Raw genomic sequence first — 22823 nt, 5'->3', positions numbered from 1 at the left:
TGGGGAAAGGGAGGGGAGCGACCCAGCCAAGATAACACGGCAGTGAATCGATCGATATACAAATACTACCGAAAAATCGGACAGTCGGATGTTGCGGTCCTACTTAATTACAACATTCTGATAGCGCATTCTATATCAATCTGCACTAGGCGAAAAGGAGTTTTCGGGTATATATCCAATTACCTTGTCACTAAAACTTGAAATGCGGTGTAATCGGATGGGTGACCTCACAAGGACTGGAGGAGGGTTCGGCATAACTCATGCAAAGGGATTCGTGTACATGCGCAATGATAGAGAACTAAGAACACATCGCAAGAATAACATGGGAATTTAGCGCAAGCGGCTGTCATAAAAACATACTCAGTTCAGTCCACGACCCATAAAAATGAAACCTACCGAGCTTCACGCTCGCTCTCCAGGAGTGCAAGGATATCCTCCTCCCGCACAGGACCCTTGACGTTGCGGATAATTGTTCGCGTAGTGTCATCCATAAACTCGACACGGACTTGCGTGACTCCACCACGGGAGCCGGTGCGTCCGAGAACCTGATGCCAGAAATTGGAATGAGTATGTTCGCGAGGGGTTAGCAGACATATTAACCTTGATAACCTTAGCGAGTTTGACGGGTGCTTTTGATGAGTCCTGAAAAAAGTGAGTTGCACGAATAGCCCAAGACTACAGTATTTGCTTACCATGTTTATTGGGGCTGTCGACAGCGATGGACGAACTTTTGGCGTGGATGATGGATGTTTAGAGTTTGAGATAGACAAGGTTTCAATCAAACTCCGACGGCATTCTCCGTCCTTCACACAGTACAATCAATGTTAACACTGAGGCTTTTTGCCAGGCTGTTGTACCTAACCATATGCTAATGGTGCCATCATTGACTGACTAGCATCGGGGGGATGTCTATATGGCTGAATCAGTGAGTGTATCGATATTTGCTATCTGCTTAAATTGATATGTTTTAGCTAGTTCCTTAAACAGCTGAGTCACAATCATATGTTATGGTTGTTCTCGCAGCTGCCGTCCTGAAAGAACGGAAGGAAATCAAAATCAAGCCTAATACCTACGTACTAATGATCATATCCACTAGGAATTCGACAACTCAAATCTTCTTGGTGGCATTATGGGCTAACATTCCGGTATGATAGAGTACTCCCATGGTTCTACATGGCTTAGCTAACACAGACGTCGGTGATGAGTCTCGTCGAGCTCTTCAACAATACCGCGCCTTTTGTTTTCGCGCCCCGTCTGATCATCAGTAATTGGGATACGCATGCCAACGGAAACTGTGTACATGTCAGCACGATGTTTGGGGATTGTGTATGTTGGACTTCGCCACCACAGTACGAGACCTCGCGTGTATGCTTTTGGCATGCGAAGGCTCAAGTCAGGGTCGAGCTAGAACGAGGTGTGCAAGCACGCTACAAGTGATCAAACTCCGGCCCTGATAGAGTCCCTTAACTTGCTTGGAGTAAGTAGATCAGGGCCGATTCTGTCTGTTCGTGCCTTACCTGACAGCGTAATTTATTCCAGAGGACCAAATACACTATAACTCATGATTCTACCCTCTCCCTCTCTAGTGCCGCTCCCATCGTCCCTGACCTCCACTCCCACCTTGAGGGCCAGGCCGTCATTTCTATTCCGCAAATAGTCAAGTTACTCATATTCTCATAAATGTAAGACAAGGTACTTCACCGATTGCGGTTGAAGACGTCGTAACTATGTCTATGCAAGAGATCACTTTGCCGTACGGACGTCAACATGTCAAGGTCCTGCAAACTCGCTGATTTCGAGGTTCGATCTTAGATCATGTACTTGTCATGGTTATATGAGTGATGGTGGAACTTCATTTGGTGTTGTCCAGCCATGTTGAGGTAGATAAGCACCTCCCACGCTACCTAACAGGAGGGTACAGACAGACAGAATCTAGCATAAGAAGCAGCGGCGACGCAGGGTGACCCTTCAAGTTGTCAGCCGTGTGATCATCGTTGAACCATTGGCCGCATCAGGCCGGTGAGCCGTAGATATCGTCGTATATGCCGAACCAATGCCTATGATCATATATAGGAAATTTAAAGGTTTTCGTTATATTAATTGGAATATATATAAGTCATATAAAGCCATGTACTAGTACAGCCACCGCAATTAATCAACGTAAAGCACCCTGGGTAGACTCACGAATTGTCTGATGTGACTTCCGTTGGTAACGAATTATCGAGGACGGTGATTCGTGACATCACATGGAAAAGTACGCCGCCGTTGAAGCTCTGCACGATGTCGTACAATGGACACCACGAGTTCACAACCCTTAGAAGTTTCGATGTACCTTATAAGTATCGTATGTTGGCGATCAGCAGCCCACCCCTCACTTGAATTCGCCATTTGATCTTCACAGTTTGATGTCAGGACTAGAAGCGTCTCTCTATGCTCTTGACTGGAATAACTATACATCAGGTTTGTCAGCCTTGTTGAAAACGAATCATCGTGCTGAACTTCGTCGTTCTCCAGTCGCAGTCATTGCCCTGATATCCTATGAATATAGTCAGTAGCTTTCATGAACCTTGCAGTGCGGCTGAGCGCAATATTATCTAGTGCTTCAGTTCGAGAAGAAAGAGGTAATGAGGGGGTCGTTTCATCATCGTCGAGTACTCATGATCATATCATCGCAGGTCACGTTCGTTTGGGTTAGAGCTCAACCACAACGTTATGAAGATACGGAACTGACTGATTATGCAGCTAAGAGAGTGGTCAGTGATGTCATATCTATACCTTGTTGTGAGCTCCACCTTGCCAAGTGCTTCATGGTTTCCCATTTTTGTTGCTATGTCAGGTTCGATATTTTGGTATTGTCGTTGCAATGTACGTCGCGGTGATTGTATCCTTCAGGTGGTACATTGTATATTGACGCTGACGTCCAGGAATTCCGCTATCTGTGCGTGACGTGATACTAACTGAGCTGTCATGAACTGACTAGCGCTAGGGGGAGGTCTATTTTATATGCCTGAAGCAGTGAGTGTATCGATTCTTTCTTTAGAGAGTTCTAGGTTGACTAAGATTCAGCCGTACGTCAGAAGTTCGTTTTACGGCTAGGTTTGATCTGCTGCTGACCTCTTGTTTAGTTGTGAGTATATCGTATTCAACTAAAACTAGCTTTGCTCATCATGAAATTGAGTTAGGTTATGGTTTGTTTCTGTTCATGGAATGGAGTTTTTCTGTATATTTTTGCCTGACGGAAGGCAAGTCATGTAGCTAGATTCTCGCACCTTTGCGCTTACCGATTTTTCATTTGCAGTCATTCTCATCTGGCGTCTTTACGCCCTATCCAACAAATCTAAGCCCATACTTTATGTTCTACTGGGGTTTTTCCTACCTATCGTCGCGCTCTATATAGCAGTGGATATATTTTTATGGAGTCGACCCTCAGCGATCTCAGGTGAATTGCTATTCTGAATGAATTCTTTGCAAGCTGATACCTGTTCGTATAGTGCAGGAAACAATAATAACTCCAAATATCAAGTACTGCGGGCCTTTCTTCCACATCGGGCCTATGACTGCGATATATACTTCCATCCCCGTCATATGCTTTGATATTTTCTTGGTCGTTCTTGCCATCGCCGTCCTCAGGAAGCACCTAAAGAACAAAAGGAACTTAAGACGAAGCCTAACACCTACGTAGTAATGATCGTCCGATATCACGTCATATACTTTGTCGTGTAAGTTCCCCTTCGTTTGTTACGTTCTCTGAAAGCATTCATTGAATCACGCTAGGAATTTGGCAGGTCAAATCTTCACGGTGACATTGTGGGCCAACCTTCCGGTATGATCTCCTGTGATTCTAGAGAGATTTGTTCTAATACAGGCATGCACAGACGGCGGTGATGAGTTTCGTCCTGTTGTTCAAGTATACCGCGCCAATGATTATCGTGCCACGTCTTATCATCAGCATTTGGGATACGCATGCCAACGAAAACTGCGTACATGTCAATACGACGTTCGAGGATTGTGTCTGTTGGACTTCGCCGAATGTGGAGCTGCCTGAGATTGAGTCCCACGTATGATGTTTCAATTTGAGGAAGGAGGTAGTGTGAGGTCCATACTTGCCCCTGACTAGCGTACGCCTCAAATACCTACTGAACTAAATGCTGGTCTCTAGACTCAGTAGAATTCGTGAATGTAGATTTCTCGTAGATACATTTGTGCATTGACTACCATAACCTGCGCGTTCGACTAGGAATTCCAGTTAAGGGAGTCAGGGACAGGACTATCCTGAGCTCATCCAGTGAGTAGTTCCTGTCACTTGGATATCATCCATATAGCTCGCAGTCCAAACATGCCGCACAATCCTTAGATATTGGTAAGGTATACTGACAATGGTCTGATCACATCATTCAGGAAATAGCAGTAAACGTGATCCGCTCGTGGATTAGATGAAGAGTAAATAGTACGACAATATCGTAGGCACGATCACGTCGCCTGGGTATGGCTTATAGACGCTTCTTGTGCGACGAGATTCTTCACTTTGTTCTCCGTGGCCTTTCCTTTCAACATATTCTCTATAAAGTATTCGCCAGCCTAGCAACCATGTGTAAGAAGAATCGTCCGAAACGAAAGATACTAAATGGCTGACCTTATAGCTACTGCGGACAAGAGGACCGCTGGCCACATAGGCGAAACCCATGTCGTCAGCTATTTGTTTCCATCGGTCAAACTCGGAAGGTTCCACATATCGGTCAACCTTCATATGTCGCTTCGTGGGCCTCATATATTGCCCAAAGGTTACAACATCGACATTAATTTTGCGAAGTTCTGAATAATAATTCAGCAACTATAATCTTGACACGAATGCGCTTCAGCTTACCTCGTAAAGCATCCATGACCTGCTCTTCTGTCTCGCCGACACCAAGCATGATACTTGTCTTGGTGATGCGGACACCTTCCTTCTTTGCGTGTTCAAGCACCTTCAGACTCTGCCGGAAAGTTGCACGACGATCGCGCACAAAGGGAGTCAACTCCTCCACAGTCTCGATATTGTGTGCGTAAACGTCTAGGCCGGACTTAGCCACGAGAGAAACATTTTCCAAATTGCCCGCAAAATCTCCTGTCAATGCTTCCACAAGAATCTGAGGCGCCCTGTTTCGAGTATCCTATTCGTGAGCGGCACAAACGAAGTCAGCATGTAGCGTACTTTTGCTTAATCTTCATAATAGTCTCTGCGAAGTGATGTGCACCACCATCTACAAGGTCTGCAGAAGTAATTATTAGTCTGGGATCCAGTTATATTAGTAGTCAACGCACCATCTCTGTCAACACTAGTGAGCACTATGTATCCAAGCCCCCATCGACTAATGGCCTCTGCTGTATTCTCAGGCTCGTGAGGATCCAATGGAGGTGGGGCACGGGAAGTCTTGACGGAGCAGAATCTACAACCACGAGTGCAGGTGTCTCCCATCAACTAAAAGGAGTGAAATTAGTCGATGAGCACAGTAATCCTAACGTCATGTAGCACACCATGATGGTAGCCGTTGCTGCCCTCTTGCCCTCCTCAGCAGTTGCACCTTCCTTTCCACCCCAGCAGTCACCAATATTAGGACACCGTGCTTCCTCACATACAGTATGAAGACCGAGTCCCCTTAAATCCTTCTTGATCTTGTTAAAAGATGCGCCCGAGGGTATCTTTGTCTTTAGAAAGCTAGGCAGCCGAGGTCTGTAGTGCATGCATAAACATGATTCCCAGAGAAATATGTCAATTTATGCGCACCCTGTAGTGTTCCCGAGCACTACATGTTCTATGGGTTCTCCTGAGATGAAGTCGTCTAGTGATGGTCCAGAGACCAGCGTTTCCCGGAAGCTGGACTTTGACTTCGGCGTTGAGGCCGACGGTGTTGCCAGGTGCCGAACTTGAGATGAAAGTCGACAACTGGAACGGGGGCGGAGAAGTGAATTTATGAGGAGCGAATGGGCCGACATCGTGATGGAGGACAGCTAGTACTAGAATAAATATTATTAATTTGCACAAGCGAGAAGAACATGTCATGCAATGAATCGGAAGGCGGCGGCCCACTCGACAAAAAAGGCAATTTGGGCAGCGCTCGCCGTTCGAAATCAAATCAGAAGGTTGTCTACTGGACTTTCATGAACGCGCTTTCCAGAAGGGAGGAGGACACACTCCTGAAAACTACTAAAGCGCGTGCGTTGGCGGAATGTGATCCAATAGTCAAAGGTTCGGCCACGTATTCTGGCATAATCAAGAACACTTATATCGGCTTCATGTCACTTAGAATTCGCCAGCTGTGCAACCGGACGCACGCTGTCTGTTGCATGGGCTTGCAGGGACAAGTACAAGGCTTTACAGGAGTGTATGCTACAATAGTGAGTCCCACCTGCGGCACTCACAGTGTCCAGTACATTGAGTGAATGTGTTTTTCAGCACAAGCGAAACAGCTATGGATGATGTTCGAAGGGAATATCTTCGATTAAGAGACCAACAGAACGTGCCTCAAGCACCTCTATGATGATGATGGGATGTTTTGATAGTATTTTTCGCCTTCGAAAGCGCAAGGCATGCCCTCAGGTACACACGGTGATCATTCACCATCCAGAGTCATATCAGTCCACAGGACTCTCAAATATGTGGTGTAGCCATAGATTGAACAAAAATTGGGACGTGCACTGTGCAGGCTCTCAGTGAGGCAGGAAACGTCAAATACTAGTACAAGTATGGACTGTTTTATCAGTTTTTCTTTCCATTGTTGATGGCAAGCCATTGAGCACGAAGACCCATGAGAGAGGAAATGAAACTGAACATGATAATCCGTCAGCCGAGCACAGTAAAAGAAACCGTTGCCAAACTGACCCAGCAAAGCCAACAATCCCGTCGTTGACATTGACAAGACCCAAGTTGGAAGCGGGTATCCAAATGTCGAGAAGGTCGATAATGAATTGGTAGCGTGTGTCCATGCGCAAGCTATGGGGATGTTAGAGTCATTGGTGATATAGCATTGATTATTTCAACGTACTTTTCAAGCGCGAGTTGCCTGACTTCTCTTTGAGCTTCATCGCTAAGGTCTTTTTCTCCCCAAATTCCGGAGTTACGCAGTTTCTTTGCGTCGTGAGCGAGTCGTCCGGCCTGGAAATTTGAAATCGAAAGTCATTATCTCAGCTGAGCGATAGGTCTCACCTTCAGCAGTCCATGTGTAATGCTAAATAAGATTCCAGCCAGCCAGAATCTGTTGGACGTCTTTGTGACCTTCTCAGCAGTGCTGGGCTTGAGGGCAATGAACTTTACGGCGTTCGCCTGACAGATTATTTGAGAAGTTGTAAACCATCCATGGATCACTTGTGACTTACCCACAGAGCTGCGTCATATGTAAGATACCCGAAGTAGGCAAGCTGCCGACCAATGCTAGTCACTTGTTCGCCAACTTCGCCCGTTGATGAAGCAGCACGCAATGCGGCTTGGAGATGCTCGACAGGTTTCCCAAGTCGCATGACTGCACACATGTCAAGTATGATTATGCGACCACATACAAGCCTTACGTTTACGGCCAATCCCCAGGTGACTCTTGAGAGCTGTCCATCGAGCAGCCCCGACCTTGTTGCCCCGGGAAAGGAGGAACCATGCGAGGAACCGAGAGAAATACTGAACTGTGCGGTAGAGCTAGCGGATAAAGCGCTCCGATAAGTATTCCGTTCCCAAAAAATGAGATCATACCTTATCCCGGCCGACATTGACTGATCCAAATTTCAAGGACTGAGAAACATAAGGGTGGAGAATGACCTGTGATGCGACTGTAGCCATCTCTGGGAAGTACAAATGATCCTCGCAAAAAGAGGAAGGTTGAATATAGGTGCGGTGGATGCTACTTAATGAAGACTTTAGATGAGAGACCTTGGCGGCGTAATTACCCTGCCATTTATCACGTGGATTTGCTACTTACCCGAGATATCACCGGTGACAACGTCGAGCAACCTCATGCATATGATTTCAGAATCAGACTTCACAAGAGCAAGACAAGACACTTAAGGGAACCATGGCAAGTCTCCTTTCAAGGATGTCGAAGGTATGGACTTAAAGCCGTTTATTAAGCGGCTTATAGATCTATGTCAGACGCGGCGATTATTATAGATATCCGATTTATACTAGGCACGTGGTAAAACCAAGAAATATGGACCGATGATCACGCTAGAACGATGAAAGCGGCGTCGCGATGCGTAGCCGTGGACTTTGGGCCATGATCAAGGCTAGTCACCTACTGGGCAGGAGGCTCATTCTCCAGAGCTCCAGATCTCATGTCAGGGCGTGGCTCCCGGTGGGTTTCTTGCGGGTGATTTCGGACGGCAAAAGCCGCGCGTAACATTTGCGCTGATGATCTTGCAGGCGACACAACCTTCTGCCCTCCATTCGCTGTGCCCAGTTTCATCGCTGCTAGAGACTGCTACTCATGACCACGGGCACTCGGCTTCCCCGCCGGGTAAGTTCTGTGCTCCAATTCTCACGTGACATACCACTCATTCTGGCATACTCCAAGCTCCTCCATGTGATTCCTCGTCAACGACTGTTCTCATCATCCATCATGGTAAGTTAGGTCAATGAGCTCGAGGCGGAAGGAAATAATGATTGCGTCAGTCAAATCAGGCATTCCGCACTGAGCGCGACACATTTGGTGAGCTCAAGGTCCCTGCCGATCGCTATTGGGGCGCGCAGACACAACGGTATGTACCAGGTCTGAGATGTGTGCACTACTGAACATTTTCCACAGGTCATTACAAAACTTTGATATCGGTGGTCCCTCCCAGCGACTACCACCCCCTCTGATCAAGGCTTTTGGCGTGCTGAAGAAGGCTGCTTCCATCGTCAATGTCAGCTATGGCATGGATCCTAAGGTTGGCGAAGCCATTCAGACGGCTGCTGATGATGTGAGATATTGTGCACTAGGCATCGAATGTGTGTTTTTAACTGATCTTTACTCCAGGTCATATCTGGAAAGCTCATGGATCACTTCCCCTTGGTTGTCTTCCAAACTGGAAGTGGGACTCAGAGTAACATGAATGTAAACGAGGTGATCATAATAAATGTTTGGTTCATTAGTGTCGTAACTCAGCGTGGTCAACAGGTCATATCGAATCGTGCGATAGAACTCCTTGGCGGTGAACTTGGGTCTAAGAAACCAGTCCATCCTAATGACCACGTTAACATGAGCCAGAGTAGTAATGACACGTGAGTTGCTGAGTGGACTATGCTTGATCGCATGGATTTATAGGTCATGCAGATTCCCAACAGCTATGCACGTCGCTGCTGTGACTGAAATTAACCATTCGTTGCTTCCAGCACTGACGCAACTCAGGGATGCTCTTAACGAAAAGGCTGAGCTTTTCAGCGGGATTATCAAAATCGGACGCACGCACTTGCAGGTATGAATAGGTCGGCCTTTGATGTGGATGTTGTCTGATCGCTACTAGGATGCCACACCTCTGACGCTTGGCCAAGAATTCAGTGGATATGTCCAGCAAATCGATAATGGCATTGCTCGTGTCCAAAATGTCATTCCTCGCTTGAGCCTTCTTGCTCAGGGCGGCACTGCGGTTGGCACAGTGAGCCCGTTAACATTCAGCGAAGGGTAAAGATGCTCACGTGCTGTGCAGGGTCTGAACACCAAGAAGGGTTTCGACGTCAAGATTGCTGCCGAGATCTCTACCATTACAGGCTTGAAGTTCCAGACCGCGCCTAACAAGGTAAGACAGTTTACGGGGATTGTGTCGTCTGACTACTGACGAAGATCCGCAGTTCGAAGCTCTAGCCAGTCACGATGCCCTGGTTGAGGCTCATGGTGCTCTGAATGTCATCGCGTGTTCCCTGATGAAGATCGCCAATGACATTAGATTCCTTGGTTCTGGCCCTCGGTGTGGCTTTGGTGAACTAAGCCTCCCTGAAAACGAGCCTGGCAGTAGTATCATGCCTGGCAAAGTTAATCCCACGCAGTGCGAGGCTGTGACAATGGTCGCCGCTCAAGTTATGGGTAACCAAACTGCTGTTAGCGTTGCTGGAGCCAGCGGACAATTTGAGGTATTTGTATTTCATATACGGCACATTTGTTATTCAAATCGTCTACTATTAGCTCAACGTCTTCAAACCGGTCATAATCATGAACGTGCTACAGAGCATTCGCCTTCTTTCTGATGGTGAGGTTTCATAACTCAATAACTCGTTATCGACGTGCTGATCTTTGTCTGATCAGCCTCACGGTCTTTCACTAAGCATTGCATAGTTGGCATCGAGGCTAATGAGAAGCGTATCAACCTACCTCTTGAACGAGAGTTTGATGCTTGCAACGATTTTGAACAGCCACCTTGGCTATGATAGTGCGTGCTAAATATAACACCGCACAATGCCGGTCGAAGTTGATTGTACTTTGCAGACGTGGCCAAGTGCGCAAAGAAAGCGCACAAGGAAGGAACTACGCTGAAGGAAGCAACTGTTGCCCTCGGATATCTTACACCTGAAGAGTTCGACTCAAAAGTGAGACCAGAGCTGATGTTATACCCAGATGACATATAGGCTTTGTTGCGTGGTATTTACATTCAGGAGCTGCTATATCTGTAGATGTGGAATGACAAAAGTAATCCGCCTCCGAGTCCGAGTCAACCGCGGTGAAACGACTATCACCACAGTTGGTAACCAGCTCATGTCAGATGTTCGATAAAGAATGCGTAGCATACTGCGGGTGGTGTGAAGATCTGATAGATATGTAGGAGAGAGAAGCTCGTCCGCCAAGAACAGCAAGGAAGGAACAGGGAATACAAAAAAGGCAAGAATGCTAAATCCAACCGCAAACGAAATATACCACGTCAAATCAGTCCAACTTCCCGTCACAGCACTCCCTTGTCTCTCCTCGTAATCTGCACAGCAACACTCTTCCTCGTCATCCACAACGAGCTCACTTTTTCATCCGAAAATCTTTAGTTTGTGCTCATCACCGTCAACGTCGAGTGCAACAACCACCCTTATTTAGCTTCTGAAGAAATATTCGGACATTAGCTCGACTGCCACAGCGTCCTTCTCTTTACATCCCCTGGTCCCACGAGGCGACCTGTCTTTACAAAACTAAAGCCGGCTACTGCCTCATTATTTCTTCCTCTCTTTGCATCTTACTTGTCGCTACTTTGTTTCTCCATGTCACTCAGCCGAATTCTCAACGACGAACCACCCCCGGCGAGAAAATCCTCTTCCTCGCGTACTGGTGGCATCGATCCTTCGTTAGCAGACGTGTCCCCTCTCTCCCGAGCCACAGTCATGTCTCCTCATCCTCAAACTCTTCGTCGGAGTCTAACTCCTCTCGGAGAGCAACCACCACTTCCTCGTGGATATTCTTACCAGACATCCTCTTATCAGGGTACCGGAGGTTGGGATCCATACTCGGGTGACTATGTTCAGGGAGAGATCTTTCCTCTTGGTCCAGGAGGTAACTATTATTCTCAGCGTGAACGGGATGGACAACACCAGCCCCCACCTTCAGAACCGCGCGCATCTTCCGTGGGCGCTTACTATAAGGAAGGCGAAAACGAACCCACCCCGCGAAAACGTAGAAAGGCTGTGGTCCCAGATGACGACCCCGATTACCAACCTCCAATTGTAAAGCGCGTAAGTTACATCAGATATACATACAGCTCAATTTGGTTTTACTCACCTTCCTATTCTTATCCCCTAGGCACCCCGTCGAAATCCTCCTCGTGCAAAGGCAAATCGTCCCGAGTCGCCTCTTATGGAGGGAGCAGATCCTGCACCAGCTGCACGGGAGTACCATCAAACTGAAGAGGAACGACGTCTGGCATCTTCCGACCTCTCGGACTGTGAGGAAGTATGGATTGGCGACCTTTCCGACTATATCATAGAGACACATTTACGCCAGCGTAAAGTGGAATCGTGGTTTGATGCCAGCGTTTTGGTTAGTTCCATGTCTAACTTCCCGTCGGTTGATTCACATTTTATCATAGGAACGCAACTCCAGCACGGCGCTGACACTGTCGCGCCACTATGTATCCCGCATTGCACGGATGCCCCTTCCGCCTCCAACGCCCCCGCCGATACCTCCTTCTGTTGAAGAGGAACTTCTGTCCACTATTCACGCTTCCCCACCTCCCGATGCATATGATTATGGAGCACCGGATAACTACGAACCTGGCTCGTCTAGATTTGGTGCAGAAGACGCGGCTCGTTTGTTTGAGGAGTCTTACCTCGGTCGCAATCAGAAGCACAAGGACTCACTCAAGCGTGGTGCAGATGGTGCAGATTCAGACGAAAGCAGTGACCTTGAGATCCCTGTTTCATCCAGAACCAAGCCTGCAGCGAAGAAACGGAAGGTCGACAAAGACTCTGCTTCAATCGCTGACGAGTTCGAACGATCTATCGGCGGGATCAGCCCTTCTAAATTATCTTCATCAAAAGCGAAAGGGAAGGGCAAACAGAGTCAGTTGCGGGAAGCGAGCACAGACAGTGTTGTACCGAGTGCAACACCCAAAAGTCGCAAGAGGGGTGGTGGCGGGAAGAAGCTTTTGCCACCTGATACTCTGGGGGGCCTTGGCATTGGCTCCGCTGGAGCATCGGTCGCTGGAGACATCACGCCTTCGGCATCCAGGCCTGTATCGCCTGCGCTCACTGCAACTTCTGTCGTGTATGAGTTAGACGAGATCATTCCTCCTCTGAAGCGCGCTAAAAAGATCGATGAGAATGCTATGGCCAAACGCTTGAAGAATTTGGAGGAGGCCCAGAAGAAAGTTTGGACAAACATCGCTCGGAGAGACGTCGCTAAGGTATGCGCGGATGTAGCATTACGTTATGTTTGCATTCTCATCTCGTTGCACAGGTGTACAAGTACGCCGCGATGGGCTACCAGGCTCGTCAAGGTCAGCTCAAGCGCTTGGCCACGCTATCATCCATCCAAGCACGTCGGCCTTTCACGAAGACCGCAAAAGCTCAAAAGGACATTCAAGCAAAAGGCAAACGCTTGATGCGTGAGATGTTAGTCTTCTGGAAGAAGAATGAACGGGAAGAGAGGGACGTCCGAAAACGCGAACAGAAAGAGGCCATTGACAGGGCCAAGGTCGAGGAAGAGAAAAGGGAGGCGGCGCGTCAAGCACGCAAACTTGAGTTCTTGATCAGTCAAACTGAGTTGTACAGCCATTTCGTCGGTAACAAGCTCAAGAGTGAGTCCTGTTTTTCGGTGCTCTGGCGGCTGTTTGCTGACACTCAGATCTCAGCTTCTGAAGTACAAGGAGATACTCCTGAAACCTCGACACCAGCGGGTGCTACTCTCGAAGACGTAGACCCATCAGTACTTCGAGAGATTGACTTTGATGACGGTCAGTTTCCTTTATCCGTATCTTGACCATTTGGAGGCTGAACTTTATAATCAGAGGACCAAACCAACCTTCACCGACATGCGCGGCATAACGCTCAGGAAGCTGTTGCTCTTGCCAGACAAAGGGCTCAGCAATTTGACACGCAAGCTGCACTCGACAGGAAAACGAACGAGGCTTTGAGACTCGCCAAGGCTCAGGCTCACATCAGGGACGATGAGGAGTCGGGGCTCTCAGGCACTTCGAATACGCCCTTGGTTGATTGTAAGTTCTTCCTGGATGCTCAGGCTAAAGAGATTGATAATGGTGTACACACAGTGGACTCCGATGAACTCAACTTCCAGAATCCAACGTCACTAACTGGAGAACTCAAGATCAAGCAACCGAAAATGCTCATGGCGCAGCTAAAGGAGTACCAACTCAAAGGTCTGAATTGGCTTGCTACGTTGTACGAACAAGGTATCAACGGCATTCTCGCTGACGAGATGGGTCTCGGAAAGGTGAGATTGATGAGAATACCGCGCAACTCGCCTTACACTTCCTTGCACCTTAGACCGTGCAATCGATATCTCTCCTTGCGTACCTTGCTGAGGTACACGACATATGGGGGCCATTTTTGGTTGTCGCACCAGCCTCTACAGTTGCACAACTGGCAACAGGAGATCACTCGCTTTGTGCCTGGTCTGAAAGCCCTGCCTTATTGGGGGAACGTCAAAGACCGAACCACCTTACGCAAGTTCTGGAGCAAAAAAGAAATCAGTTATGACAAGGACGCACCATTCCATGTCCTGATTACAAGCTACCAATTGGTCAGTTGCAATCGCATAATGTTTGCAGCTGTGCTAATTCCTGTATTAGGTTACTCAAGACCAGCAGTACTTCCAGCGCGTGAAATGGCAATACATGATTCTCGACGAAGCTCAGAATATCAAGAATGCCTCTAGTGTGCGATGGAAAACACTTCTCGGATTCCAATGTCGCAATCGTTTGCTTTTGACTGGCACACCAATCCAAAACTCAATGCAAGGCGAGTGAGATAGAGCAACAGCATCACTACTTACTAATCTCCACATAGAGCTCTGGGCATTGCTCCACTTTATCATGCCCAGTCTTTTTGACTCCCACGACGAGTTCAACGAGTGGTTCTCAAAGGATATCGAGAACGCTGCAGAGAATAAGGGCAGCAAGCTGAATGAACGTCAACTACGGCGGTTGCACATGATATTGAAGCCTTTCATGTTACGGCGAGTTAAACGACATGTTCAAAACGAATTGAGCGAGAAGGTTTATATTCAATTCACTCACCGAGGAGCGATCGCTCATATTTTACCTTACCCAGATTGAGATCGATCATTACGTTGACCTGTCATCACGCCAACGTACTCTCTATCGTGCACTTCTGGCGAATGTATCTGTGGTAGATCTATTAGAGAAGGCCGCGAACATAGGGGATGCTGATTCTGCTCGATCACTAATGAACCTCGTGATGCAGTTCCGGAAGGTGTGTAAGATCTGGTCTTATCATTTCTTAACACTGACCAACTTGCTTCAATATAGGTTTGCAACCATCCCGAGCTCTTTGAACGTGCAGACGTGGTAGCTCCCTTCTCATTCTCTCGCTTCGGTCAATCTGGTCCGCTGAACCGTGAAGGCGATTTCATTGCCCTTCCTTACTCGACTCATAACCCTATTGAGTACCAAATTCCGGCGTTATTCCACCAAGATGGCGGGCTTATAGATGTCCCTTGTGAAAAGTCTGGACTGCGTAGGCGATCGGACTGCACGAGTACCCTTTTCAATATTTGGTCGACGGAGTGGATACATCGTTCGACGTTCGACGATGTTGAAGGTATGTGATGGTGCTTGAGTGGCTGCCACTTGGATGTAACGTATTATAGGTTCACCTGCGTTCGCATTTCTTCGACTCCTGAACGCCACACCAAGTGATGTCCACGGCCTTCAGGTGTCTTCCTTCATGCGCAATTGGCTTCGGGCCCTTGAGGAAGAAAACAGGATTGTTGAGGACAGAGGGATTTCATCGTAAGCTAACTATGACTATTTTTTCAACGTCCCACTGACCGCTTTCATAGGGAAGCAGAATTTGCAGCTCATACTTGCGCACATCCGTTCAGCATAAGCCCCCGTCTCTCTTTGAGCCTGGATACCGCGGAAGGCCTGCCACATCTTCTCGATATATCTTTAACAGCTTGGCAGGGGTCCAATCTAGCTCGACCGGCCTTGAAGTGGTTTGTGCCGCCGGCTGTAGCACCTCCAATTTCTCTTTACTGCACGGATCGGACGTTCATAGAGCATCAAGTACAATTACTGGAGGCACCAATCGAATCGCTGGCAATTTACGGTCTCCCTCAGCACTTCAGGGATTCGCCTACCGTTGATCGGGCATACCACACCCTAGTTCCTGCTTTGTCCTCGGCAGGACTTGTCGGAAGTTCGCCTTCAGACCAGCTACCGTCTTCAAGCATACAAATACCAGAGGCGAAGAGACTTATCTATGACTCTGCTAAACTCGCTCGGTTAGATGCCCTCCTTCAGGAACTCAAGGCGGGCGACCATCGTGTCTTGATATATTTCCAAATGACTCGTATGATGGACCTTATGGAGGAATATCTGATCTATCGCCAGTACAAGTACTTACGTCTCGATGGCTCATCGAAGCTGGAAGATCGACGAGATATGGTGATGGATTGGCAGACACGGTCAGTGTTCGACTTAGGCTGTATATCCTCGACCCTGATCAATGTTCTCTAGCTCGGATATCTTCATATTTATTCTAAGTACTCGCGCGGGTGGTCTCGGAATCAACCTGACTGCAGCAGACACTGTTATCTTCTACGATCACGACTGGAATCCGTCAAACGATGCGCAGGCCATGGATCGCGCTCATCGTCTTGGTCAGACGCGCCAAGTGACTGTCTATCGCCTGATCACGAAAGGCACCATCGACGAGCGTATCATTCAGTTAGCTCGTGTCAAGAAAGATGTAAGCTATTTTTATCCCTGAAGTGCAGGACGTTCAACTGATGTCCTTTCAGGTACAAGACATCGTTGTCGGCAACAAAAACTTCACGGACGTCACGAAACCCAGCGAAATTGTCCAGCTTCTCCTCAGTGATGACCAGCTCGCAAACCTTGATAGTTCGAATACTTCGGGATCCTCTTCGAAGAAAACAGGGAAACAAGCTGTAGGGGTTTCGGAGGGCCCTTCTGGTGATACTATGCGAGATCTTTGGAATGAAGAAGGCGATGACTTCTTTGGCCATTCCAGCAATAACAATGGTGCCGCTGCACCGCCTGAGGGCGGGGAAGAAGAGGAGGGAACAACGGTACCAGCTAAAGGAAAGAAGCGGAAAGCTAGTGCGGCACGTCCGCGAAAAACGACCGGAAAGGGGAGTAGAAAGAAGGATCCTGGAACGGGGGATGTGACTCCTGCTGTGGACGCTGAGTGATTTTCTATCTTTGTTGCTTTTACCTTGCTTTGCTTTGTTCACGCACATTACCAACTTCTGTAGATTAATTCAAGTCCGTATGTCAATGTAGGTCTGGCATTTACTAGTTACTTATTGCATGTCCTTATAATCTGTGTTATTTATGTGGAACCATGATCAGCGTGAGAAATCTTAGACATGTATCCAATTGCACAAGTCAGTCACGTACTATACGTCTTTTTGCACTACAACGAGGCCTAGCTCTTAATTGATCCTACATCGACTGGCCCCCATGCACCTTCATTTGAACAGCAAAACTTCATTAATATCCTGGTACACACTTCAGTTGTCTCCACCGATAACCCTGATTGCTGAATCTGATAATTCACGGTTTAAACCCATATCCTCTCGAAGTTCTCAATCTCTGCAGAAAACAACGATCAACGTTGAAAGGAAAATATCGTGTTGAGTGAGAAACGAAGAGAGGTGCTTTGATCAATCGTTTGTACTGGGAGTGGAGATGGCGAAGAAGAAGAAATCGCAGCTCAAACCAGTTGCGCGTGGATTCGCGACAACATCAGTGCCGAAGAAAGTGGTTGAAAACGAACAAAATACAGACGATACGATCACCGATACTGCAGCTGAAGAGGCCCCGACAAGTGATGCGTTGCACCCCAGCACGGCTGCTCATGTCCAATCCAATGCTCCTCAAGACCACTCTTTCGACCCGGATAAAGTAGAAGAACAGTCACTGCAGAACCTTGTCGATAAGTATCAGGAGAAAACGGAGAAAGAGACGCTCAGAACCATCAAGGTAGATGATACTTGGTGTCACAGTCGCTATGAAATCGTGCTGATCAGTCTATCTTTATCAAGGCTATTGAAGTTGACCGGCGGTTCTCTAAGACATTGCCTTCATTGCAAGTTGATCCTGCTCTAGTAGAGCGCATCTTCAAATTATATTGGGAGAGCCCTGAGTGTGAGCTGGTGTCCTGCAACCCGTTGTCACAATAGGCGCCTTACCGTTCTTTACAGGCGAGAGAAAACTTTTAGAGGAGACGGAAGAGAAACTAGTGACGCGACTTGGAATTACCTATGGTGTTCTGAGAAGGTTAGGCTTTTCACAGGACAGAGTAGATGAATGCCTCAGGGCAATCCAAGGAGTAGATCTGGAGGAAGCATACGAATGGGTTTGTCTATCCTCTACCTCTCAAGCCAGCGCTTACATTCTTGCAGCTTTACATTTACTGCTCGGAAGACGAACTTGAAGAGAGAGGTGAGATGATTGTTGTTCAAGTTTATAATTGTAGTTCTAATTCGCGTGTCAACAGTGGCTGAGGACCTTGACGACTCGAAAGTGCCTCGGAGAAAGCGTAAAGAACTTCAGTCTCCAACGTCAAGAAGTCCTTTGCCGCCATCCACCCCCTTACCACTTTCTCCAGCAGTGACAGCTGTGTCAAAGCTTGATGCAAATGCTCCGGTGTTTGTGCCGGCGAGACAACGGCCAGCCTCAGATTTAGACTTGCTGAAATCTCGAGATATTCTTCCCGCCGAATCGACGAGGTCTTCTCCGTCGAGATCCAGTTCACCTGATATAGACGACCTGGTTGCGGAGTACGTCCGTATAAAGATGCAGATAACAGATCTTACTGCCAGAGGCAAGGCAGCGGCTCACTGTGACCCTGTACTGGTCCAGCGTCTCCAAGACAAGCTTATGGCTTTGAAGTCGCACTACTTCTTTGATGAAAAAGATGCAGAAACGCAATATCGGTCAGAACGTGCTAGGGTTGACGCCCTTTTACTCCAGTCAAGATTACGAGGATCGAGTCCAGAGCTGTCGGTGGCACAAGAGAAGAAAGTGTCAAAGCCCCTCAATGTTGGTCCGCGTGTTGAAAAACAAGATATACCTGTGCCGTCTGACATCCCCGATATCTTTGACCAACACGAGGAGGGTCTCGGTGGCATGCTTGAGATCTTGGATACCCTTCCTTCCGAAATTACTGGAGAGGGAGGGAGCATAATTCGCATACGGGACATGATCTTACCCAAGCACTGGTCCAGTAAAACACCGAAGACACTTCTAGCCGAGTTTGTCTTCAAGGTTGACCGGTACGCCGCGGTCACTTACAGTATTGTTTCTGGGCCGAGTCGTGCCAAACGCGCATGTGTTACGGTCAACTGGGAGGGAAAAAGATGGATGAGTGGAACATGCGCGATATTGCCTGTCATACTGAAATCCAGGCAGAGTACTATGTCGCAACGCTTGCTTTACACGCTCTTACATTCCCTGCCACTGATGGCTTTGCGGTCGGGTCTTCTGGTGCTTTAGCCAACCATACGTCGTTCCGGTTACTCCCGCCTGTCTTCAGGGATTTATGGGATGAGCTTGAGACAGACAGAAAGTTACGGGAAGATCTGATCAATCGCCAAGTCTGGGCGAATATGAGAAACATTGTTGAAAAAAAGATTGATGCTCATCCAATGGTAACGCTCCTCATTGAAATACCTATTTCTCGCACTGAGCTTTGCTTTCTAGTTGATGGAGAAGAATACGAGGGTTACCACAGAAGCCAAAGACTACACACCAGTTCGGCTTCCGCCTCGCAATGACACCGGCTTTGATCATATCATTGCGGACTTCAGAGCGCGACAAATGCGACCTGCATATCAAGAAATGCTTGTAAGTGGGGCTCCATAAGTGAAGGTTTAATCCACATTTTTAACCTCACTTTCGTAGTATCACCGCAAGCAGCTTCCTATTGCGAAGTATAGAGATGACATCCTATCTACTCTTGACCATTCGCAGATCCTCGTGCTCAGTGGCGAGACTGGCTGGTAAAGTGACATTGCGTCTTGAAAGGCACACCTTACTTATCCTCTGGTTTTACAGCGGCAAATCAACACAAGTTCCTGCGTTCATTTTAGAGGATCAGCTGGCCCGTGGCCTCCCTTGCAAGATATACTGCACGGAGCCGCGTCGAATATCAGCGGTGTCTCTTGCTCAGCGAGTTTCTCGTGAGCTAGGCGACTCTGCTGGTGCCGTTGGAACCTCGAGCTCGCTTGTCGGATATTCGATTCGATTAGAAAGCAATACTACGCGGAATACCCGCCTAGCGTTTGTCACGAATGGTATCGCGCTTCGTATGCTGGAGGGAGGCACAGGCCCCAATGGTCAAGGTACTGCATTTGATGAGATCACGGTGAGCAAAACATGAATCAGGGTAAAGACGCAGCTAATGCTATTTGCAGCACATCATTATTGACGAGGTTTGTGCAGCTATCTCCGAAGCCCGGGCTCCTTATACGTGCAATTTACAGGTCCATGAACGCAGCATTGAGTCAGACTTCCTTCTCATTGTTCTGAAATCTCTTCTTTCCCAGAGGTCGGATTTGAAGTCAGCACGCCCACCCTAGCTTACGCCGTTCACTGACCAAGTGCATCACAGAATCATTCTCATGTCGGCCACAGTGGACGCAGACAAACTGTCCAATTATTTCAACGGATGCCCCACATTACATGTCCCAGGTCGAACCTTCCCTGTAGATGTTCGCTTCTTAGAGGATGCTATAGAGTACGCAGATTGGTCCATTCAGGAAAATTCACCTTATGCGATCAATCGTGAGTCAGCTTCTAAACTTTCCTTGCAATACGCTCACTTACTCGAATAATTCATCAGTACATAATAAATCCCACAAGAACAGGAACAGGTTTGAATGGGACGAAGACACTGTCTACGCCAATGATGACGAAGAGACGCTAGTCGATGGCGGACAGCAGATTTCAAGCCAGTCTATGAGGCTGGAGAAGCGTTACTCTTCTCAAACGATTAACACCGTCAATCTTCTTGATGAGCGCGCGATTCCTTATGAGTTGATTCTTCATCTACTAGAACGCCTCTGCTTTGAGGACAAAAAGAGCCATCATTTTTCAGCGGCTGTTCTAATTTTTATGCCTGGTTTAGGGGAAATTCGGCGTATGAACGATCTTCTTACCGAACATCATACATTTGGGGATGAAAACAGCTTCAGGTTATATCCGTTGCATTCTACGCTGTCGAGCGACAATCAGAGCGCAGTCTTTGACATTCCTCCCCAGGGAGTTCGTAAAATCGTTATAGGTTCTTATTTACATCTGCTCCTCGAAGCCAAGCATCATTGCTCATTACTCCTTCGCAGCGACCAACATCGCTGAGACAGGTATTACTATTCCTGACATTACCTGTGTCATAGACACCGGCAAACATCGTGAGATGAGGTTGATACCCCTCCCTCTTGAAGTCAACAATCACTGATTGTCCTTAGGTTTGACGAAAAGCGCCAACTCAGCCGTTTGGTCGAAACGTTCGTTGCCAAAAGTAATGCTGCTCAGCGTAGAGGCCGCGCAGGACGGGTGCAGAATGGACTATGTTTCCACTTGTTCACCAAGATTCGTCATGATACATTGGTAAGACTTGGGCATACCTGGGCTGTCTCTTGCTGAAAACCTGTACTCAGTTGGCAGAGCATCCTTTGCCAGAGATGATGCGGCTCAGTTTATCAGACCTCGCCCTGCGCATCAAAATTATGAAGGTGAAAATTGGTACCTCCATCGAGGATGTGTTATCCCGCGCACTGGATCCTCCTACGCCAGTCAATGTGCAAAGAGCTATCTCAGCACTAGTCGAGGTTTGTCGACACCAGAACCTTCGTGTTTACCTTTCTCATCTGTCGCTTAGGTCCGCGCTCTCACACCGTCAGAGGACATCACTCCGATGGGTAGGCTTCTGAGCATGTTGCCTACAGACGTGCATCTAGGAAAATTCTTGCTCACTGCGGTATTGTTCCGATGTCTGGACCCCGCGCTAACAATTGCTGCTGCTTTGAGCTCCAAGTCCCCGTTCATAGTACCAATGGGTATGGAGCAAGAAGCGGACCGTGCCAAGAGTTCGTTCCGCGTTGGTTAGTTGTGCACTACACTATAAGACAAATGAACTTACCTCCACTTTTCAGATAATTCGGACTTCTTGACGATCCACAATGCATTTTCGAGTTGGCGTAGAGCATCCGAGAATCCCAGTTTCGTGCGCAAGTTCTGTCGGGTTAATTTCCTTAGCCACCAGAATCTTCAGCAGATCGAGGAGTTACGTCAACAATTCCTAGGGTATGATGGTTTTGATACATAATCACTGTTTGACTGAGAAGTTCGTTGCAGCTTCTTAGTCGACTCTTCGTTTATCACTGTTGATAGGAGTTTCATTCGGGAACTCAGCCGGTATGTAATAGTGTGTCTAACGCCTCCCCATTACTGATGCTCCTATCCAGTGCGCGTTTCGGTCGCAACCGCACGCGCTTCGTGAACGTGCCGCCGCTTCTGGATAGCAATGGATCTAATATTGCTCTCATCAACTCGGCTCTCACTGCGGGACTTTATCCTAAAGTGCTGGCGATTGACTCTTCCTCTGGGCAAATGCGCACTATATCGAATAACCAATCTGCCGCTTTTCACCCTACTTCCGTTAACTTTGGCAGGAAGCCCGCTGAATTTGGTGTTCACCATCTCGTTTACTTCACGCTCATGTAATCGCACATTATGATGACGGTGACAAGTACTGACAAAGGTTTACAGGCACTCCAAGAAGATGTATGCTTGGGAGACTGGACCCATCGACGATCTCGCTATCGTGCTCCTATGCGGGGAAAGTGAATTCAAGGTCAGTACAACGCCCCACGTGAATCAGACATTGACATCATAACACTATACCCAGATTCACTCTAACATGTTGTCCATTGATCGGAAAATCAGATATCAGCTCGCCGCCAAAGCTAATGTTGCGCTCAAGATTCTTCGCCAGCACTTAACCACGATCCTTGCACTGCAACTCCGTGGCAAACCATTGACAGAGTCTCAAGTGTTATGGTATGAACTTGCCACCGCAGCTTTGGGGAAAATCAAACTGGAAATGGGAGATGAGAGTACGAAGCTGATGATTAAACTCCCATGATGTAGCCTATCGACCTCTGATATAGACCAAATTAATA

General features: G+C 47.7%; 9 protein-coding genes across 9 annotated transcripts; 6 read left to right on the top strand and 3 right to left on the bottom strand.

Moving 5' to 3' along the window:
• Positions 1-21: 21 nt before the first annotated feature.
• DFJ58DRAFT_768410 (40S ribosomal protein S28) lies at positions 22-777 on the bottom strand. The gene is made up of 4 exons (XM_041388948.1): positions 693-777; positions 601-642; positions 397-545; positions 22-343 (listed from the first exon to the last, which is right to left on the bottom strand). The coding sequence occupies exons 1-4, from the start codon at positions 693-695 to the stop codon at positions 331-333; spliced, it is 207 nt and encodes a 68-aa protein (XP_041248183.1). The 5' UTR covers positions 696-777; the 3' UTR covers positions 22-330.
• Positions 778-2280: 1503 nt separating this feature from the next.
• DFJ58DRAFT_723795 (uncharacterized protein) lies at positions 2281-3096 on the top strand (the record flags this gene model as incomplete). The annotated part of the gene is made up of 9 exons (XM_041385052.1): positions 2281-2344; positions 2413-2460; positions 2515-2547; positions 2599-2621; positions 2676-2753; positions 2837-2865; positions 2925-2938; positions 2987-3015; positions 3067-3096. The coding sequence occupies 9 exons, from the start codon at positions 2281-2283 to the stop codon at positions 3094-3096; spliced, it is 348 nt and encodes a 115-aa protein (XP_041248182.1).
• Positions 3097-3339: 243 nt separating this feature from the next.
• DFJ58DRAFT_768391 (uncharacterized protein) lies at positions 3340-4223 on the top strand. Its single transcript, XM_041388947.1, has 5 exons — positions 3340-3439; positions 3492-3607; positions 3631-3719; positions 3775-3823; positions 3876-4223. Exons 2-5 carry the CDS (start codon positions 3554-3556, stop codon positions 4062-4064), a joined length of 381 nt encoding a protein of 126 aa, XP_041248181.1. The 5' UTR covers positions 3340-3439; positions 3492-3553; the 3' UTR covers positions 4065-4223.
• Positions 4224-4338: 115 nt separating this feature from the next.
• Positions 4339-6082, bottom strand: DFJ58DRAFT_904467 (mitochondrial Lipoyl synthase). Its single transcript, XM_041394909.1, has 7 exons — positions 5765-6082; positions 5515-5710; positions 5302-5458; positions 5192-5249; positions 4865-5136; positions 4634-4812; positions 4339-4578 (listed from the first exon to the last, which is right to left on the bottom strand). The coding sequence occupies exons 1-7, from the start codon at positions 5971-5973 to the stop codon at positions 4471-4473; spliced, it is 1179 nt and encodes a 392-aa protein (XP_041248180.1). The 5' UTR covers positions 5974-6082; the 3' UTR covers positions 4339-4470.
• A 204-nt stretch (positions 6083-6286) lies between these two features.
• Positions 6287-6518, top strand: DFJ58DRAFT_654129 (uncharacterized protein; the record flags this gene model as incomplete). Its single annotated transcript, XM_041381774.1, has 2 exons — positions 6287-6375; positions 6434-6518. Coding segments are annotated over 2 exons (174 nt in total), but the record flags the coding sequence as incomplete, so codon positions are not given.
• Positions 6519-6736: 218 nt separating this feature from the next.
• DFJ58DRAFT_654077 (peroxisomal biogenesis factor 11) lies at positions 6737-7804 on the bottom strand (the record flags this gene model as incomplete). The annotated part of the gene is made up of 7 exons (XM_041381773.1): positions 6737-6803; positions 6860-6970; positions 7023-7132; positions 7184-7300; positions 7354-7496; positions 7543-7663; positions 7718-7804. 7 exons carry the CDS (start codon positions 7802-7804, stop codon positions 6737-6739), a joined length of 756 nt encoding a protein of 251 aa, XP_041248178.1.
• A 643-nt stretch (positions 7805-8447) lies between these two features.
• On the top strand, positions 8448-10561 carry DFJ58DRAFT_714385 (L-Aspartase-like protein; the record flags this gene model as incomplete). Its single annotated transcript, XM_041384010.1, has 13 exons — positions 8448-8477; positions 8633-8718; positions 8766-8922; positions 8979-9065; positions 9120-9223; positions 9276-9417; positions 9466-9597; positions 9649-9738; positions 9791-10069; positions 10122-10185; positions 10242-10270; positions 10320-10365; positions 10422-10561. 13 exons carry the CDS (start codon positions 8448-8450, stop codon positions 10559-10561), a joined length of 1386 nt encoding a protein of 461 aa, XP_041248177.1.
• A 277-nt stretch (positions 10562-10838) lies between these two features.
• DFJ58DRAFT_768360 (SNF2 family DNA-dependent ATPase) lies at positions 10839-17011 on the top strand. Its single transcript, XM_041388946.1, is given in 17 exon segments — positions 10839-11644; positions 11712-11948; positions 11998-12813; positions 12867-13206; positions 13261-13362; positions 13417-13623; positions 13678-13859; positions 13913-13981; positions 14001-14168; positions 14218-14386; positions 14435-14643; positions 14699-14860; positions 14917-15208; positions 15258-15399; positions 15450-16076; positions 16129-16360; positions 16413-17011. The coding sequence occupies 17 exon segments, from the start codon at positions 11177-11179 to the stop codon at positions 16824-16826; spliced, it is 4836 nt and encodes a 1611-aa protein (XP_041248176.1). The 5' UTR covers positions 10839-11176; the 3' UTR covers positions 16827-17011.
• On the top strand, positions 16998-22786 carry DFJ58DRAFT_860367 (P-loop containing nucleoside triphosphate hydrolase protein; the record flags this gene model as incomplete). Its single annotated transcript, XM_041394011.1, has 22 exons — positions 16998-17619; positions 17682-17784; positions 17841-17995; positions 18042-18081; positions 18137-19006; positions 19051-19289; positions 19342-19485; positions 19543-19640; positions 19696-20005; positions 20055-20072; positions 20124-20200; positions 20252-20424; positions 20483-20923; positions 20982-21060; positions 21108-21249; positions 21300-21470; positions 21521-21743; positions 21795-21945; positions 21997-22056; positions 22107-22361; positions 22411-22495; positions 22550-22786. The coding sequence occupies exons 1-22, from the start codon at positions 17326-17328 to the stop codon at positions 22784-22786; spliced, it is 4365 nt and encodes a 1454-aa protein (XP_041248175.1). The 5' UTR covers positions 16998-17325.
• Between the last annotated feature and the right edge of the window lie 37 nt (positions 22787-22823).

Source organism: Suillus subalutaceus, assembly GCF_016647625.1.
Source record: "Suillus subalutaceus strain FC151 chromosome Unknown DFJ58scaffold_15, whole genome shotgun sequence".
Classification (NCBI taxonomy): Eukaryota; Fungi; Basidiomycota; class Agaricomycetes; order Boletales; family Suillaceae; genus Suillus; species Suillus subalutaceus.
Note: the sequence above shows the minus strand (reverse complement) of the source record. Positions and strands in the feature narration are given on the sequence as shown.

Excerpts from the sequence above, each read along its gene's own strand:
- DFJ58DRAFT_768360 (XM_041388946.1), top strand. The coding sequence starts at position 11,177 with ATGTCACTCAGCCGAATTCTCAACGACGAACCACCCCCGGCGAGAAAA. Across the intron at positions 12,814-12,866 it reads CTCGGAGAGACGTCGCTAAG|GTGTACAAGTACGCCGCGAT; the intron begins GTATGCGCGGAT and ends CTCGTTGCACAG. Across the intron at positions 14,169-14,217 it reads TGATTACAAGCTACCAATTG|GTTACTCAAGACCAGCAGTA; the intron begins GTCAGTTGCAAT and ends TTCCTGTATTAG.
- DFJ58DRAFT_904467 (XM_041394909.1), bottom strand. The coding sequence starts at position 5,973 with ATGTCGGCCCATTCGCTCCTCATAAATTCACTTCTCCGCCCCCGTTCC. Across the intron at positions 5,459-5,514 it reads CAGCAACGGCTACCATCATG|TTGATGGGAGACACCTGCAC; the intron begins GTGTGCTACATG and ends CACTCCTTTTAG. Across the intron at positions 4,579-4,633 it reads TTGTCCGCAGTAGCTATAAG|GCTGGCGAATACTTTATAGA; the intron begins GTCAGCCATTTA and ends CATGGTTGCTAG.
- DFJ58DRAFT_768410 (XM_041388948.1), bottom strand. Across the intron at positions 546-600 it reads AACTCGCTAAGGTTATCAAG|GTTCTCGGACGCACCGGCTC; the intron begins GTTAATATGTCT and ends TTCTGGCATCAG.
- DFJ58DRAFT_768391 (XM_041388947.1), top strand. The coding sequence starts at position 3,554 with ATGACTGCGATATATACTTCCATCCCCGTCATATGCTTTGATATTTTC. Across the intron at positions 3,720-3,774 it reads CACGTCATATACTTTGTCGT|GAATTTGGCAGGTCAAATCT; the intron begins GTAAGTTCCCCT and ends GAATCACGCTAG. Across the intron at positions 3,824-3,875 it reads CATTGTGGGCCAACCTTCCG|ACGGCGGTGATGAGTTTCGT; the intron begins GTATGATCTCCT and ends AGGCATGCACAG.